This window comes from Magnolia sinica, chromosome 5 (genome assembly GCF_029962835.1).
Source record: "Magnolia sinica isolate HGM2019 chromosome 5, MsV1, whole genome shotgun sequence".
Taxonomy (NCBI): Eukaryota; Viridiplantae; Streptophyta; class Magnoliopsida; order Magnoliales; family Magnoliaceae; genus Magnolia; species Magnolia sinica.
Window position 1 is genome coordinate 108,077,739 of NC_080577.1, and position 18,440 is coordinate 108,096,178.

Consider the following 18,440-nt stretch of genomic DNA (forward strand, 5'->3'; position numbering starts at 1 on the left):
AATTACTACAAGTGGATTATTGGAAACCCTAGTTCCTACCTTTGAATTTCTTAAGTTTATAATTAAATCTCTCATAATCACTTCCTTTTTATTTCATATTTAGACTCACATTTTTTTTTTCTAATTCTACTTCTAGTTGCTTTCAGAATACTCATGAGATTAGTCCCCATGGATTTAATCTCGGTCTTACCAAGATTATTACTACATCACGACCCTACACTTGGGGTTGTGAACAAGTATTTTTAGCGTCATTGCTGGGGATTAACGGTTGTGTTTTTCTGAGATTAACTAGTTTTGGAATCAGCTTAAGATTAAGGTTTTTTTATGTAACATCCTGGATTTTTTTTTCAACTAGGCAATGGACGTCTTTGGACGTAAAACTGCCCTAGGACCTTATTCTATTATAATTAGGGCGTAATTTAGTTAAGTATTAATAGCTTGGATCACTTTCTATACAAACTACAAAGGCCCAAATACCACCTCAGGCAGAAATCAAATAGAATCAAATCCTTTAGAAACTAAATGAGAAATAATTTAGCGCTAAACTAGATTCTCTGTGCAATGGGCCCTAATCACTTTAAATACAAACTGCAACACCCAAAACGAGTAGAATCGACACCGCTATAATACCTTAAAACTTATGATCAATCTTTAAACCCGGTTGCTCTCGGGAGCACCTTGAAACTTTGTATCGGACCTGAACCACACGTCGAAAGTCCGGTTACTGCGTAACCATACGGTTAGGACCGCCTCACTGGATTTGACATCCACCTTGAAAATCAAGTCCTAATGATACCCAGAAACGCATAACTTGAGTCCGGAGCGAAGTGTGTGAGAAATGCGAATATATTTAGAAAACGAACTGAAACTTAAGTGAATTGAGTCGGTTCACTTGCAGCCCAAAACTGAGGATTCTGACCATCAGAATCTGACCCAACTACACCCTTGGATCAGAAAAAATTTACAACACATGTCAGTACACCTGTGGCCCTGATCGAGTACCGGTGACCGTTGAACTAAAACTGATCCGCCACGGTTGATCTGTAAATCCGATCGGACCGAAAATTTAGCTTGACCTAGATCCAAGGTCAGGGAGCTTAAGTCCGATCACACGCAAAAAAGGGGCCTCCAGAAGTGCTTCATTGGACTAAAATAGTCATTATTTGGCTATAACCTAAGTATACCATGGCCCTGGGGCCATTGACATCGATTTTGGGCTTATAAATAGCCCTTAAACCCCCTCACTCCCAATCAATATGAATTTCTTAGAAACCCTAGGTGAGAGAGAAAGAAAAGGAGAGAAAAGAGGAAGAAAGGAGGAGAGATTATTGAGGATTGTTGTTGGGATCTTTTCCCACAACTCCACACGTTGTTTCGCTTATCTACTACGCTACTCAACTTGTTTCGGTTCCGATTTGGGTAAGAAATCCTAACCCTAAACTGATATAGATATCCAAATAGAGCAATAAGAGAAATAGCTAACCTATTTCATGAATCAGGTAGCCGTTGTGCCGTAGACAAAGACTTAGCTTTTAAATTGAGTTCGATACGAGTCTATCAGCGAAAGGTGCGGACTATAAATGTTTAGATTATGGTTTTCAAGGTTTTCAATGTCAGCTAATGATCTATGACTGACTTGAATGCTATCATATATGCTAGATACGATGTTTCTGTATATTACACATAAATATAAACTATGTTACTTTTAAATGCATTCCATGCATTTATTGAAATGTTTGAATGGATGCGGAATTATAAATTGTGCTTGCCATGGCTATTGCATGCAAATACATAATCGTTGTGTACGTGACAACTCCTTGGTGAAAGGATTTGTCCTAATATATGTTGTAACCGACATACATCATGTATGTTGAAAGGTGTAGTCTAAGTGTTCGATAAAATGTCTGAAAGAGTAAGTGTTTGTTGAATTGTATTTTTCTAAGGATGTTGATATGAGATTCTCAACTACCTTGGCTATATATATAAATTCCTTCATGTGACTAAAATGTAACTGCGTGATTTATGTATGAAATACATGCCTAGATAACATGTTCAATATGTGTCTTTATAAAATGCTCAAATGATTGTAGTACTTGAATTACTTGTTCATTACTATTTTGACTATCTCATGTGATTACTTGTTAGAATTGAGTGTGATTGAGACTATTATATAGTCCAGGCAATCGGTGACAGGTCCTGGGTTGGTGGCTGAGGTTGTTTCGCCACGCTAGACGTGTTCGATGAATCCCAGTCATATTTGGGTTGTCGATAGTGGTTAGGCCACGCGGAATGCTTACGCACTCCATGTCGATTAAGTCAACGTACGCTCGTACAATCGAGCTCGTCAAGTAACCCGATTGACCCGATGTGTGTTCACCATGTATAGACGTTACTGCTTGAATTTAAAGTACCAAATTCACCAGTAAAAACTCCTTTAACCTTAGTACCTCGATCCGTTAAGACTCATGAGCGGGGCATGGTGGTATGGGACACCATGGTCGAGCTGTCGGCCTGCGTTGGGGAGGCGAGCTTCTTCATAGTATCCAGTGAGCAACCCAGACTCGTGAGCCGAATACGGTGGTATGAAATACTATATTCGAGCTATCGACCTACGTCTAGGTGACGAGCCATTTGTAGTGACCTCGAGCATACTCTAAGACTGCGTAGAGACAACGAGTCTTTCCGTAGCAACTAGAGTATAAACTAGGTCTACACTGATCAGGTGACGAGCCCTTTGTAGTGACTTAGAACCGCAACATCGTATGAGATTTGCTAGGACCGACGACCCTAGAATGGATCATTGTTTGGGAATTGATATATGGGAGGTACCTTAACTTCCCAATCCCGCTGTATGAAAATGATTAATAAGAACTTTGTAATCACGCTCATGCACTGCATTACGTGTGCATTTGGCGTAGCAGGTCAAGCACTGAGAAAGTGTTTCATGCGCGATCGTGAGATGAAGTCGCTGAGGGAGCGCAAGTGAGGGCATGCATCATTATTTCATATCATTCTTACATTAACAAGAGTACTTAGTACCCAATTGTTGTATTACGTTATCATTACTGCTTGACTGAATTGATAACATGTTAACCTCTGCTTTATTGTTCTACTGAGTTGATCACTCACTCCCACGTTACGGGACGATGTTTTAAACACCAACCAAACTCTGTTATAGTTTCAGATGATGACGCAGCCTGTGAGGCAGAGCCGGACTTTGAGGATGACGATGAGGCATTCTTATATATGCAGCATTCAGGCGGGTTTCTATAGACCGTTCTGATCGACGGGGCTTCAGGGCTTATTCTTGTAGTGGACCATTACTTTTTGGACATTTTGTATTTTGAAACAGTACTTGTAACTATTTAACCTGGTAATGCGTTCATACTTTGGGGAGCAACAATGATTTATATATTTTATACACTAATCATAGTCTTCCGCTTGCGTAAATTCAACTGTCCCTGGAGTATGATTTGCTGATTTAGCTTAATCTCATTGATGTTTTATGCACTAACATGGACAACATCAAATTATCATTATCTACGTTGCATAAGTGATGCGTTAGGACTCGAGAGTTGGGTACCTACTCGACCCCCGATTTTCAGGGCGTTACATTATACTTTATGATTTTATGTTATGGTTTATTCTAAATTATTTTAGAAACTAACTTAGCTTTCTATTTTTAGGTTCATAAACTTTCCTTTTTCTGTTTTTAGAAACTAACTTTTTATTTTTTAATTATATGATAGAAACTTTCCTAATTTGTTTTTAGAAACTAATTTTTATTTTTTAAAAAAATTTCTTAATTCGTTTTTAGAAACTAATTTCATTTCTTTTTCTGTTTTTTGAAGCTAACTTACTTTATATTTTTAGAAACTTACTTTTTATTTTAAAAAACTTTCCTTTTTTTTTTTTTTTATAAACTAATTCGCTTTCTTAGTTCTTTTTTTTTTTTTATAACTAATTTACTTTCCTATTTATTTGCAGGATCACAATATAGAAACTTTTAATTTGGTAACTTCATTCTAATTCTCTTTCTTTCTATTTATGGATTTTTATTTTCCTATTTCTTTTTCGATTTAGGTTAGATTCTGAAATTGAGGGTTGAGAGTGTTTCATGCCCAAGTGAATTCGTGACAACACTCGACGCCTCTTGAGTGAATGAGGATTGGTTGAGGGGTTACCTATCTATCATGGGATTAGACATCACTCGAGATCCACAGAGTTAACTGAAGTTGTGACTGCTGATCAGCCTCCAAATCCACCTCAACCTAGGGTTGAGGAAATATAGGATGAGAATGAGGTGCATCAAGTATCCCTGCCTCGTATTTTACGATATTATTTACAACCGGCGGGGGTAAGCATACCCTCATGCATGGTTTTTCCATAAAATACGGGATATATGGATATCAAGTTAGGGGTGATCCAACTCATTCTAAAATTCGATGGGCTTGAATATGAAAATCCATATTTACACTTAAAAGAGTTTAACGAGATCATTGTCTTTTTATATTTCCCTAATGTGTCTAGTGACATGGTCAGGTTGAAACTCTTTTCACTTTCTTTTAAAGAGAAATGAAGACATGGTTGCATTCGCTACATCCTCGATCTATTGGTAGATGGAACGATATAACGAGGGAGTTTATAAAGAAAATTTTCTCATACCATAAAACGAACACCCTTAAAAAGTCAATCATGAACTTCACAAAAAAATAAAATAAAATGAAACATTCTTTCAATGTTGGGAGTGGTTCAAGGATTTTGTCAGTTCATGCCCACAACACAGCTTTGAAACATGACGCATTACACACTTTTTCTATAATAGATTGACATCTTATAAGCGGCAATTGGTTGAGATAATTTGTAATGGGGAATTCATGAACAAAAATATCGATGATGTGTGGGATTATTTGGACAGACTTGTTGAAAATGTACAATCACGGGACATCTCCCTAAAATCGAGCACCGCTTCTAGGCCACCTCAATCAAAGGAGAGGGGCGGAATATACCTTCTGAAAGAGGATAATGATATCAATGCTAAAGTGGTTAATCTTATAAGGAAATTCAAAGTTATGGAACTAAAGAAGGATGAAGCTAAGAAAACTGTTTGCGATATTTGTGCTTGTAACATTCACACAACTGAAATCTGGTGTGAATATAATAAATACATCATTGTGGGGCCATGTAACTTTGATATCCTTTGAAACCTTTATACAACTCAGAGCTCGAGTAGTGTCAGCGCTCCTCTTCGCATGATACGTACCTATACCAAGTGTGTGGCACACCTGCCAATCCGCTTCCGGCGTGAAAGTGGTTGGCAAGACAAGTTTGGAAGCAATTTGGTTGGTGTACCACACACTAGCTATATAGTTGGTGTATGATAGGTTCAAATGAGATCAAAGTTACATGGGCCCCCCAATGATTATTTATTATATCCGCAACGTTCATTCATTCTTCGAGATCATTTTAGAGTAATATCCAATAAAATGAATCATATCCAAAGATCAACTAGACCACACCACAAATAGCAATGGAGATAATGATTTTCACTATTAAAAATTTCATAAGGCCCACCATAATGTTTATTTTCCATCCAATCTGTCTATAAGGTCACGAAGACCTGGATGAAGAGGAAAAACAAATTTCATATTGATCTAAAACTTTTGTGAACCCCACTGCTTTTTGTATTGCTGTTCACTTGATCATTATTTCTATCTTATTTTTTGTCTCAATCTTTTAAAAGAGCTCTCCTCCAAATGGATGGATGGTTTGGATATAACAAATACATCATGATGGGATCCACAAAACTTACCGATGCCAATACGCCAGCTATATAGCTATATAGCAGCTATATACCTGCTATAGGTACGTGTCGTGCGATGACGACCATTGTCACTCCTCGAGCTCCGAGTTGTATGAACAGTTCAAAGTAGATAAAAGTTACATGGCCCCACAATGATGTATTTATCATATCTACACTGTTTATATATTCTTGGAGAACATTTTAAAGTATTATTCAAAAAATGAATCATATCCAAAGATCATCTAGACCACACCACAAATATTAGCAGGGATAATGATTTTCACCTTTAAACGATTCGTAGGGCCCACCATAATGATTATTTTTCATCCAATCTGTTCACAAGGTTACAAAGACTTGAATGAAGAGGAAAAACAGATTTCATATTGATCCAAAACTTCTGTGACCCCAAAAAAGGTTTCAGTGGTAGATGTTTAATCCCCCACTGCTTTTTGCAGTGTGGTCCACTTGATAGTTAGATCTGACTTATTTTTCACCTAAAGCATTAAGACGAGCTCGCCAAATGGATGGATGGTTTAGATATAACACATACCTCATTATCAGATCCACATGTACACCAGCCAATCCGCTTACCCCGAGTTTAAGTATCGGGGGCGCGGATTAGGTACTTCCCCGCCTGTTATGAGCTTGAGATAGGCGGAGGCTCTGAGGGCCATTGAGCGTCTACCGTGATGTTTTAATTTTATCCAAGCTGGCCATCCATTTTTCCATATCATTATAGAGTACTGCACTCAATTGAACCACAGGAAGCAGCAGTGCTAAGGATGCCCACCGTTGAAACCTTCTTAGGGTCCACCGTGTTTTTTATTTGTCATCCAACCCGTTGATACAGTCATATACACCTGGGTGAATTGAAAAAACAAATATCACCTTGATCCAAAACTTCTGTGGTCCCCAAGAAATTTTCAACGGTAGGAATCTAATCCCCACCTTATGGTCCATTTAAGCATTTGATAATCTTCATTTTTATTTTAATAATTTAAAATGATATGGAAAAATGGATGGATGGTGCGGATAAATTTCAAACGTCACGGTGACCCTCAGTTGCCGGGCGCGAATTAGGTACTTCCCCCACCTGTTCCGAGCTTGAGACAGGTGGAGGCTCTGAGGGCATAATCCGCGCCCGGGTACTGGTACTTGCCTATACCTATACTTGATCATTTCTTCAGGATTTTGTGTCACATAATCCCAATATACTACCCACCTTTTTTCATTGGACGGAAAAAAACCTTAAGCACAGGTTCATATGGACAAACTTAGAAAGACAAAAATATTTCTACTTTTTTTAGCTGCTTACCATTCGAGGAGAGGTATTTTCGTTAAAAAACTAACACCTGTGCCTTAAAATTTACCTTCGGTCAGATAAGTTCTGGGGCTGCCAAAAAAGGGCGTCGCATGAACGGAAGCGGATTGCGTAGTGAGTTACTCAGTACCCTTAGCGTACTAAGTAAACTGTGTGGGGTCCACCGTTATTTATTTATTTTATCCACTCCTTTAATCCATGTTAAAAGATAATTTTAGGACTTGATCCCAAAAACGAAGCAAATTAAAATCTCAAGTGGACCACACCACAGGAAACAGTTTGATTGAACATTTACCATTGAAAATTTTTTGGAGGCCAAAGAAGTTTTGGATCAAGCTGATGTTTGTGCTTTCTCTTCATCCATGTCTTTGTGATCTTATGAACAGGTTGGATAACAAATAAAAATTGCTTTGGACCCTAGGAAGGTTTCAACGGTGGAAATCATTATTCCACATTGTTTCATGTTTAATGGTCCACTTGAGCTTTGGATTTACTTAAATTTTAAGGTCAACCACTAAAATTAGCATTAAAAATGGATGGACGGTGTGGATAAACCACATAAATTTACAGTGGGCCCAACTGAGTTTACTCAGTACGATAAAAGCGTACTGAGGAACTCAGTACGCAATCCGATTTCCGCATGAACTCCTGTGCTAATTTTTTCCATTTCTTTTAATAAATTAGACTCTAAGTGTCGTGCTAAGGTGCGGGTCTACACTACTCTCGGTATGTGGCAAAATTTTAATATATTCCTGGCTCGGAACAGTCGATTTGGTAGACCATCATGCATATTGGCCATATCCTGAAAATAATTGGGGTTTCACTGCGGTATGAATCACATCACTGGCTTGCAAAAATAACAGTCATATAAGCGGTCCACATTCAACTAGACGAATCCAAACAAGTTGATTGTCATCATCCTGCACCAGCAGTACTTTTTTAGTCAATAGATCAAAGAAAAGGTGCTGTGCCATATCAACGGTCCCGATCAGCAATTATCATTGCCACGCGTACTGTGAGCAGAGAGATGTATATAAACTTTAATGCAGTGATTTGCACATCCGCGTTCCTTATTAGGTTGGCGGATGAGGATAAGACACCTTGCTCTGGAGTCTTTCAAGCAAAGGCACTTTCGCAGTCGATGAAGAAATAGGATTGCGTACTGAGTTACTCAGTACGCTTTTATCGTACTGAGTAAACTCAGTTGGGCCTAGTATGAATGTATGTGGGTTATCCACGCCGTACATCCGTTTTTCAAGATAATTTTAGTGGTTGAGTCTAAAATAAAAGTATTCCCAAAGCTCAAGGGGACCACACTATAAGAAACAATGCGAATAATGACTTCCATTGTTGAAACCTTGCTAGGGCCCACAGTGATTTTTATTTGTCATCCAACCTGTTCATAATATTACAAAGAGATGGATGAAGGTAAAAAACAAATAACAGCTTGATCCAAAACTTCTGTGGACCCCAAGAAATTTTCAACGGTATAATTTCAATTCACACTATTTCCAGTGGTGAGGTCCACTTGAGATTTGGATATATCTCATTTTTTGGATCAAGCTATAAAATTATCTGTTAAAATGGATGGACGGAGTAGATAAAATATAAAAATCACGATGGACCCCACAGAGTTTACTCAGTACGCAATCCGCTTCCCTCGATGATGGACATCTGATACGCACCTTCTCACAGTACATGAGTTTTCGATTATGAAAAGTGGGGCCCACAATGGGTAATCGAGACAATTTTATATGCTCTGTAACATCTATGATGGACCCTATTCTTAAAAAATACTCAATATCAAGGTGTTAACCTTTTGATTTCTGCAACATAGATAAACGGTTGAGGAGAATTGAAACAACGGTCCAAAATCAACTAGAACTTAGGCAGATGTAATTTTCCAATCCGAGACGTTATTTTGAAAATTCTCCATCCATAGAGATACTCGCTAGACCAATGGTCTGTATCACATAATCAGGAGTCCCACTCATATGAACTGAAATTCCATGTATACTGCTCAAAGATACCAGCCACGTACCGTGTAAACCCCCTCCACTTTTCTCTTTGGACTTTCAGTGTAAGAAAGCCGTGAAGAAAACGCCATTTCAGAAAATGCAATCACTCGCAAAATCCTTCTCTTCTAACTAACCCCCCACCCCCAAAGTCGAGGAAATTACAGTTCTGCCACTGACTGCCCCTTTTTAAGCTCTTCGATTCTTCCAACCCTACCTGCATTGACATCCATGGCTATTACACCGCTTCTTCTGTTGTATTTCTCTTCCCTTCTGTGCGTTGAATCGCAGTATATTGCTTACAATACATCGCAGCGGATCGTTCCCGGGAAAATCAACGTTCATCTGGTCCCTCACACGCATGATGACGTGGGATGGTTGAAAACCGTCGATCAGTACTATGTCGGATCGAACAATTCGATCCGGGTATTCTATTTTCTTAAAATGTTCTGTTAATTTGATTTTTGTATTTTTTAAAAATTTCCGATTTCAACGTTAACTAATTTCAAGTGATGTAAAGAAGCTCTTCTTTTGGGAATTTAACCTTTGCACCTGCACATTTCTACCTACCGCGAAGATGAGACTATGGCCGAGCGATCCGTGCCATCCATTTTGTAGGGCCCACCATGGATTAGCTGTGGCTCACGGTTGTCGCTGAACGGATGATTGCACCTGTCCAATCAGTGACGTGCAAACTTACGGCAGAAGAGGACACTGGCATTTTTCCTCATCTAATGCATCAAAATTTCAATGATCGAACAGCCGTCTGATTCATGCAACTATTGTACTGTTAGATTTGGAATAAGATTTTGGCAGACTGATCGGCACCTTTCATTCTTTGGGCCCCACCATCAGTTAGCTGTGGCTGAAAATTGCCACCGACTGGATAATTGCAAGTGATTTGCAAACTTTCGGTACTGGCAATGGTCCTCGTTGATGTGAAAAAAAACAATTCAATTGTTTGAATAGCTAAGGTGTCTGATTCATGCAATTTTTGGACTGTGGGATGTTGATGGCGGGTCCCACCAGATGAACATTTCTGATAGGCAGACCACTGCAAATTTTCTTTTTCTTTTTGTGGAAACAGATGATCACGCATTGTGCATGGCACATTGGTAGATAACTTCCTTTTCTTCTTGTGAAGGGAGCCTGTGTACAAAACGTGTTGGATTCTGTTGTTTCGGCATTGTTGGCGGATAAGAATCGGAAATTCATCTATGTGGAGATAGTACGGATTTCATCTTTCTATTTTTGTTTTCAGATAAATTTTGTTTGGTTAGATTCTCGTCATAGAATCTTTAGAATGACAATGATCTTCCCTATTTTTTGAGTAATGTCAGAATGATTCTATGGTGGTGTTTGCCTTTTTTCCCCTCTCCGATGTAGGCATTTTTCCAGCGGTGGTGGCGACAGCAGAGTGATGCAATTAAAAGTATTGTTAAGGATCTTGTGAGCTCAGGCCAGCTAGAGTTCATGTAAGTCTCATCAGTCATCACCTCTTACCTAGCTTGGCTTTCTTTTGTGTCTCCTCTGTTACTGTCTGGTGGTCATAAAACTTTTGAGTTGCCATTAAAAAAGTTTTACATAGACTTGTGAAGCTCAAGAAAAATGGAAAATATAAGTTAGTCACAGCATTTTCTAGTTCGGTAAGAAATGGCACAGAAAATGATATAAGAAATTTAATAGTAGTGGTTGTTTTTCATCTTGGCATGTCTACTAATGTAATTTTGTTTGGAAATTGGTTAGTTTGGTGATTTTTTTTTTTTTTTTTATTATTTTTAATTTATACCATAGTTTTATAATATCAAGAATAGCATGCCTTGTATTGTAGGTTTCATTTAAAGTTGAATGTTATCTGCAGTTTTGAGTTCATTTTTCATACCACCACTTCAACTTCACCTTACTAGGCTTGCTAAAATTTTGTAATTGGCATGTCCTTGCTCTCGATGCGAATCCTCTCTCGCTTCCCCTTGCGTTTTGTGCAGCTAAAAGTTGAAAGCTCGGGCAGCTTAGTAGTTTTCTTCAAAATTTTTTTAAAAAATTCTGTCCAATTTTAGTGTGTACATAAATATTTTGTCCTAGAAAGGATGGGTCTTGAAAGTTCTCTTATCTTATATGAGGACACTCCAACCATGCATATGTTTATTTTCTTTGAACACCATGCATTTTGATGCAAGATTGTGTGTGCACGTGCACACAAGTGAGTGGCAAACACAAGGGCACTTGACACATGTATGTGAGGGGTACCAAGAGTATTTGTTATTGGAACTCTTGATTTTTGTTTATTGGAAAGTGCCAAAACAGAAAGAAATTTTGAAGAGAGGCTTGAGTTATGTTACAATGCCGTTGTCTTTAAAGCGATGTTTGCCCTCTATAGATAGTGAAACTGGTTCGCTGGAGGGTTAAAAGGAGATCTACTTCCAGGATTAACTCGAGCCTTCCTCTCTACTAGAGAAATGTGTGCTTCAACATGCAAGATCCAAGCAACACCCACTGAAAGCACACATCACACTTATTTGCAGAGAGTTATCCAAAAGCTTACTCTCTAATGCAAAACAATTTTTATTTTTTATTTTCCCTCAAATAGCACTTTCGGGGTTCCTATTTAAGGAATTAGAGAAGGGTTTTAGAGAAGAGAATAGGACTTTGATAGAGTTGCTTGTGGTATTCCTAGAATGATTTAGACCCAGGTTTTTATAGGGAGCCTTTGAATGTGTCTTTTTAGTCAAACTGAACAATCACACAACTTTTAGATGGCGTGATAGGGTGCTTCATGAGGGTTGATGCCTAGTAAAAGGTAAAGCCTTATCCCTTTTCATCTAGCCACTATCTTTTCATCTTTTTGAAAAAAGAAAACATGAAAACAATATATTTATTCTCTTTTAAGAAGGGAAAAAGTTATTTTATCTTTAAAAAAACTTGGTCAAACTTTTCGCAAAACAGACCAATGAACTATTAATTGTGAAAATGCACCTACTTGATTTGGCTCAAAGCCCAAGCCTAAGTTCAACTTTTCCATTGAGTTAACCTTTCAAATATTGCAAGTGACCGCCATAAGTCACATTCTGACCATTTGAGAGAAATGATCCAAAACTTGTGTATAGGGTCACACCCCTTCACAGGTCGGATTGTTACTGTCAAGAGTTTGACTGTTAGGGCCATTCAAACTCAAAGTTGCTTGTTCAAAGTTCAAACAAATGCTTCCCTGCCCAATGGTGGTTGAGGCATTTGAACAAACACGTGAAAGTTCATTTTAGACACTCTCAATTTGTTATGTGGAGGGTCCAAGCCATGTTTTGATTCGTCCATCAATTTTGTCTTCGTCTCTTGGAAGTTGGAACCCCTATTATCTATCATTTCAATTTTCAATGCTATTTTGTTTACGACACAAACATTAACTCTGTTTCACATTTTGATTCTGTTGTAAATAATCTCTCTCTCTCTCACCCCCCCCCCCCCCCCACTCCCAAAACTCTGACCCCCTTAAAAAATGAAGAAGAAGAAGTTAAAATAGAAAATAAACTTTGTTCCTTTTCCCGCACATTTTATTATTTATGAAAAGAAAAAAATGGTCTTATTTAAACCCAATTATGACATCCCTTTGCTCCCTCGTCTGAAAGTGCTGTATTCGTGTAGAAAGAAATACATTCATCTACTGTTGGAGTTTAGGCTGTGAACAGATAGTGCAAATCCATTAATGACTATGGTATTTTACTGGATTGAATTGTATCCTGGGGATGATTTTCCTTTCCTTTGCAGCAAATGTAAATTATGCTAGAAGGATGCTAATCATCTTAAATAGAATGATTCAAAACAAAGCCTTCTAGTCGAATACAGGTGAAGAGTTGCATTCTTCATCACCATTCCAGATCAATATTAGGCTATAACATATGAACTGGAATTTGTAACTTTGTTGCGTTTTATGCACTTGTTTTGTGTTTTATGCCCTGGATACAATGGAATGGTGGAACAAGATTCATTTAGCCGACCCCAATTAATTGGGATAAGGCTTAGATGATGATGATGATGGTGATGATGGTGATTCTTATTTTGTTGATTTGCCTTTAAAGCCGCCCGCCCCCACCCAAAAAAAAAAAAAAAAAGAAAAGGAAAAAAGAAAAAAAGAAAGAAGAAAAAGTCTTATTTCGGTGATTCTATGATCATTGAATTGCATTTTAAATATAGAAAAGAAAAGAAAGGAAACATCCCATTAGGGCATCCAAATCTTGATTAACAACAAAACCCGATTAACAACCCCCCTAACTGAATTAGTCCTATTACAAAAACACCGATCATTTCTTTTGCCCCAGATCAACCAAAGAACAGCAAGGAGGGCAACCCTCCACCAAATCCTGCCCTTCTTTCCACAGCCACCAGCATGCCAAGAAAGGAATAGGCATTTAATTGAGCTTGGCATATCCCATCATATGCCAAAGGAAGGCAAGATAGTGGACCAAACCTGTGAAGAAAAGGGACAATGAAGAAACAGATAATCCACTGATTCCGCGTCTCCAAGACAGAAAAGACATGCATTAGGCAACACCAATGCCCTCTTGCGCGGATTGTTGAAGGTCAAAATCCTATTCCTGTCAGCAAGCCAAGCGAAAGCCACCACTTTTGGAGGTGACCAGATTGTCAATGGTCAACTGTATAAATTTTCAGTTAACCAGTTGCTAGTATTTTGTTCAAGGAATATAAAATTAATTTTTTAATGTAAAAAAAAAAAAGAAATTTAATTCTTCGATTTGTTTACATTTTTTTTTTGTTTTTTTTTTTTTGTTTTTTGGTTTTGTAGAAACGGTGGTATGTGCATGCATGATGAGGCGACACCACATTACATTGACATGATTGATCAGACGACTCTTGGCCACCGATTTATTAAGGAGGAGTTTGGCCAAACTCCGAGAATTGGTTGGCAAATTGATCCCTTTGGACATTCTGCCATACAAGCTTACTTGTTGGGAGCGGAGGTATGTGCTTTTCTGGCTTCTGTAGTTTCTTTCCCTCTTCTTTTATTTTTGATTGGGCAAGGTATGTTATTCATTATCATCATAATCAGCTAAGCCTTATGCCAACTAATTTGGGTTGGATACGTATATCTTATTTCGCAATTCGACTCTATTAAGGATTCAAGGGCCATATTAGTGACCAAAGGTCATCGAGTCTCCTCTCACTACCTCCACCCATGTCCTTTTGGGCCTTCCCCTTTCTCGTTTAGAGCCTTAAACTTGCACCAACTCACTCTTAACCGGTGTAGTTCTTGGTCTCTGTTGCACATGCTAAATCAGTAAATCTACTTCCCCTCATATTACCTATTGATGCTACTCGTAAGTTCCCTGGAATGCATTCTTTTTTAATTATATCCTTCCTCGTCTCGCCACTCATCCATCTTAGCATCCTCATTTCAGCTACAATTCATCCTATGAACATGTTGTTCCTTAACTGCCCAATATTCTGCAGAGAGCATGACTAGTCTTATAGCTATACAGTAAAATTTGCCCTTCAGTTTGATTGGTACAAGATGATCACATAAAACTCTAGAGGCATATCTCCATTTGTTCCACCCCGCTTGAATTCTATGGGCAACATCCTTCTCAATCTCTCAACTCTCATGAATTATCAACCGAAGATATCAAAAGTGGTTATTTTGGTATACTTCTTGGTCAACGTTCTTAACTATCTTCTCGTTTCCACTCCTATTGTTACTAATTGCTCTCCACTTGCTGTTTTAGTCCTACTAATTTTAAAGCCTCTCGATTCTAAAGCAACCCTCCATAAATCCCGCTTTGTGTTTACACCCTCCCTTGTCTTGTCTATCAAAACTATGTTATATGCAAACAACATACACCATGAGATCTTTTCTTATGAAGGCCTTAATAACTCATCCATAACCAATGCAAAAAGGCACAGGATGAATGTTGACCCTTGGTGCAAGGCTACTGTAAAGATTATTAATTTTTTAAAATTTATTTATTTAAATAATAATATATAAATAAAAAACAAAAGGGGACCAAACCCAAAAAAGAAGAAAAGCAACAATCAAGTGCAATGAAGTGTTATGCCTTGAAGCAAGGTAATGCAGGGGCATTTCACACTGGGCTTGAGTGGGGTAGCTTGTGGGATGCGGGGACACACTTGGGGTGGGTGGCTCATGTGAGGTGGTACCCATGTGATTTGGGGCCCACGAGGGGGGTTCGGCCGAGGACCTAACCTATGAGATGTGGGGCTTGGGCTATGAGATAAAGGGATTAATTCACCATGCTCTAACAGTTTGAGCTTTTAGAGCAAGTGGTTAATTGTCTTGCATCAAATTGGTATCAGAGCGGGAGTTCGTGTTCGAGACTCCTCACCGGGGGTGATTAATGCAGGGGCATTTTCACACTGGGCTTGAGTGGGGTTGCCTGTGGGATGCGGGGGCACACTCGGGGTGGGCAGGGCCCACGAGGGAGGTCTCGTGTTCGAGACTTGTCACCGGGGGTGATTAATGTAGGGGCATTTCACACCGGGCTCGAGTGGGGTAGCTTGTGGGATGTGGGGACACACTCGGGGTGGGTGGCTTGTGTGAGGCGGTACCCATGTGATTTGGGGCCAACGAGGGGGGTTCGGCCGAGGTCCTAACCTTGAGATGTGGGGCCTAGGCTATGAGATAAAGGGATTAATTCACCACGCTCTAACAGTTTGAGCTTTTAGAGCAAGTGGTTAGTTGTCTTGCATCACAAGGCTAGCCCTAAGGATGGCCTTCATCTAGGAGGATACCAACAAACTCTTTGTAAGATTGTGCCCAATGCACAGTATAACTGCCATTGCTCTCAACCACCCCTCTTAAAGTCTTCACTTTGTCATTGAAGATGAGTCTGTTCCTCTCTTACCAAATCCCCGAATGAAGACCAAGGGAAGCATTTTCCAAGAAACCTTACCTTTAGCTTTAAATGGATCCCATTCCATCCTATAATGATACCACCACCATCCATTGACGAATAAAAGAAACTCTAATGATTTTAAAAAAATATTCCGTGAACCACATGTGTAAACTAATAGATGGTTTAAAAATTCCATCCATGGATTTGCCATTGATGCATATGTCAGGAAGATGATGGTTCCAATGATGAAGGTGGTCGGAATTTGGAAGTGAGAAGTTTGTTCGCCACTGCAATCAAACAGAAAGCAGCAACCCTGGGGAAGTCGGCCACTAATAGGGGATTCTACCCCCGTTCTTTAGGGCTGGGAAGAGAGCTGGTTGTGAAAGTCCCATTAGGCTACCACTTCCAGTTCTTTCATCTTCTGCTTCCTGATAATGGTTATCATTTCCAGGAAACCCTACTTGTTCTCCAACTCCATTAAATTTCTTGGAAGACAATAGTCCAAATCATCTTTTCCTCATGTATCTCATTCCACTCCTTTACCTTTCTTATCAGCATCTACCCTATAAAAAAGAGGACACTCCTTTTCCCCCGCCCAACAGTTTTCCCACTTTAAACGTGATGCTTTGACAAAAATTCTATACATCTTTCTAAGATTCCCCCTCCTGCATATATTTGTTCACATAGAAGCCCCAAGGCGACTCCTCACACCACCCAATATTTTACTTTAGTTTTGGTTTTTGGTGTTTGGTCTTTTCGGCTTCATCTCCTGACAATACTCTTATTTGTGAATGAACAGGTTGCATATATTTTACCGTTCAATTTCAGCTTTCTTTGCATGTGGGATTTCATATCATTGTGTATGACTCTGGTAATATCATAATCGGGTGTCGCCCCATCCACAATCTACTGCCTTATGGTACATAAATTGCAGAAGACAGCAAACAGACGAGAACAATTCTTTCAACACTCCCCTGCTTCTTTCACAGAGGAAGTTTTCACTCAAATGTTAGCCAATGCCTGTTGTTACCCAAAGTTCTTGGATCACAGAAGGCATCATATAACAGTGCATTACTCTCCATGCATTTATTTTTAACACAATGACACAGAAATGTACACATCCATACAAACACTAATCAATTTTATGTTTTTCTTATGATAGTTCTTAATCTTGTCATAGTGTTTCCCCAAGCATGTACGTTTAACATGCATATTTGTACCAACATTGTGAGATGCATTTATTGAACAATGCACGCACACATGAATATGTATTTCATGCATGTGTCTATGTGCAGACATTATCTAACAAAGATACACGACGGGAGAGAAAAGGAAACTACAGTTCTATCAAATATAAAGAAATTTGTTGTTTAATCAGAGGCTGAGTGCTTGGAAAGTTCTTCATATAATATAAGGACATGCTCTTCTGTCATTTTACAAGTTCTGCATTCTCTAATGGCTGCAGCAATTTGCAGGTTGGATTTGATTCGCTCTTTTTTGCTCGGATTGATTACCAAGACAGAGCTAAGAGGAAAGACGAAAAGAGTCTTGAGGTTGTTTGGCATGGTTCTAAGACCCTAGGATCATCTTCACAGGTGAGTGGCTTGTTTATATACTTGGCCTTTCACCTGATCTAACTTATGAATATAGTGTTAATTCAAGATCTGATTGTCAGTGTCATCATGCCGCAATTGATCATTGAGTTTCAGTTTCTATGCACTTTAACGTCATTACATACTGAAGTTGTTTTCACTTTCTTCATTTCTTGTGCAGATTTTCACTGGTGTGTTCCCTGTGCATTATGATCCACCCTCCGGTTTCAACTTCGAATTTAACGATGACTCCCCGATTGTTCAGGTAAATACCTACTTTTCCAAGAATCCTAAGATACTTCTCAATGTTTGTTCAAAGCTCGATTGTTAAATTTCTATTCTGGATTTCAAGGATGACATTCATCTGTTTGATTACAATGTTCAAGAGCGAGTGAATGACTTTGTAGCTGCAGCAGTAAACCAGGTAAGCATGGAGTCATTGTTTCTTCACTTACATGTCTAGATTTCTGCCTTATTTAACATGTGACTTGTGCTTGAACTTACAATCACTACTATCCTACGATTGGGTTCTTGCTACAGAGTACCCTTTACTTGTTGGTATTTGAATCACAATTAAACATGCCACTAGCCAGCGAAAACCTATGTGAATTGGAGTATGGAAGTGGGACTTGGAGGACAAATGTGATAGTCTTATTTTCAAGTGTAGAAAATCCTCTCCAGATTAAAATAAATGTTTTAAGAACCGATCTGGACATCAAACTGGTGATGCTGCTGGTCTGGTCCAAACTGGTTCAACCTCCAGTCCAATCAGTGACCATGACATCATATTTGGTGTGAAGTTATCTTTTATAACATGTCTACTCAGATTGGTCCAATCATTGTGTTTCC

General features: G+C 38.8%; 1 protein-coding gene and 1 non-coding gene across 6 annotated transcripts in view; one reads left to right on the forward strand and one right to left on the reverse strand.

Annotated features, from left to right (window-relative positions):
• Nucleotides 1-4,677: 4,677 nt before the first annotated feature.
• Nucleotides 4,678-4,789, reverse strand: LOC131247667 (small nucleolar RNA R71). Its single transcript, XR_009171942.1, has one exon. It is a non-coding gene; the product is annotated as a small nucleolar RNA R71 (small nucleolar RNA).
• Nucleotides 4,790-9,190: 4,401 nt separating this feature from the next.
• Nucleotides 9,191-18,440, forward strand: part of LOC131246629 (alpha-mannosidase At3g26720-like) — a 49,087-nt gene continuing 39,837 nt past the window's right edge. For 4 of the 5 annotated variants that reach the window (XM_058246946.1, XM_058246947.1, XM_058246948.1 and 1 more), the window contains exons 1-7: nucleotides 9,194-9,565; nucleotides 10,284-10,367; nucleotides 10,526-10,614; nucleotides 13,935-14,109; nucleotides 17,475-17,594; nucleotides 17,773-17,856; nucleotides 17,944-18,015. In XM_058246946.1, the coding sequence (XP_058102929.1) occupies nucleotides 9,371-9,565; nucleotides 10,284-10,367; nucleotides 10,526-10,614; nucleotides 13,935-14,109; nucleotides 17,475-17,594; nucleotides 17,773-17,856; nucleotides 17,944-18,015 (819 nt within the window). In that variant the 5' untranslated portion in view covers nucleotides 9,194-9,370. Of the gene's footprint in view, nucleotides 9,566-10,283; nucleotides 10,368-10,525; nucleotides 10,615-13,934; nucleotides 14,110-17,474; nucleotides 17,595-17,772; nucleotides 17,857-17,943; nucleotides 18,016-18,440 lie in introns of all 5 variants that reach the window. The other variant, XM_058246950.1, reaches the window with a different exon arrangement.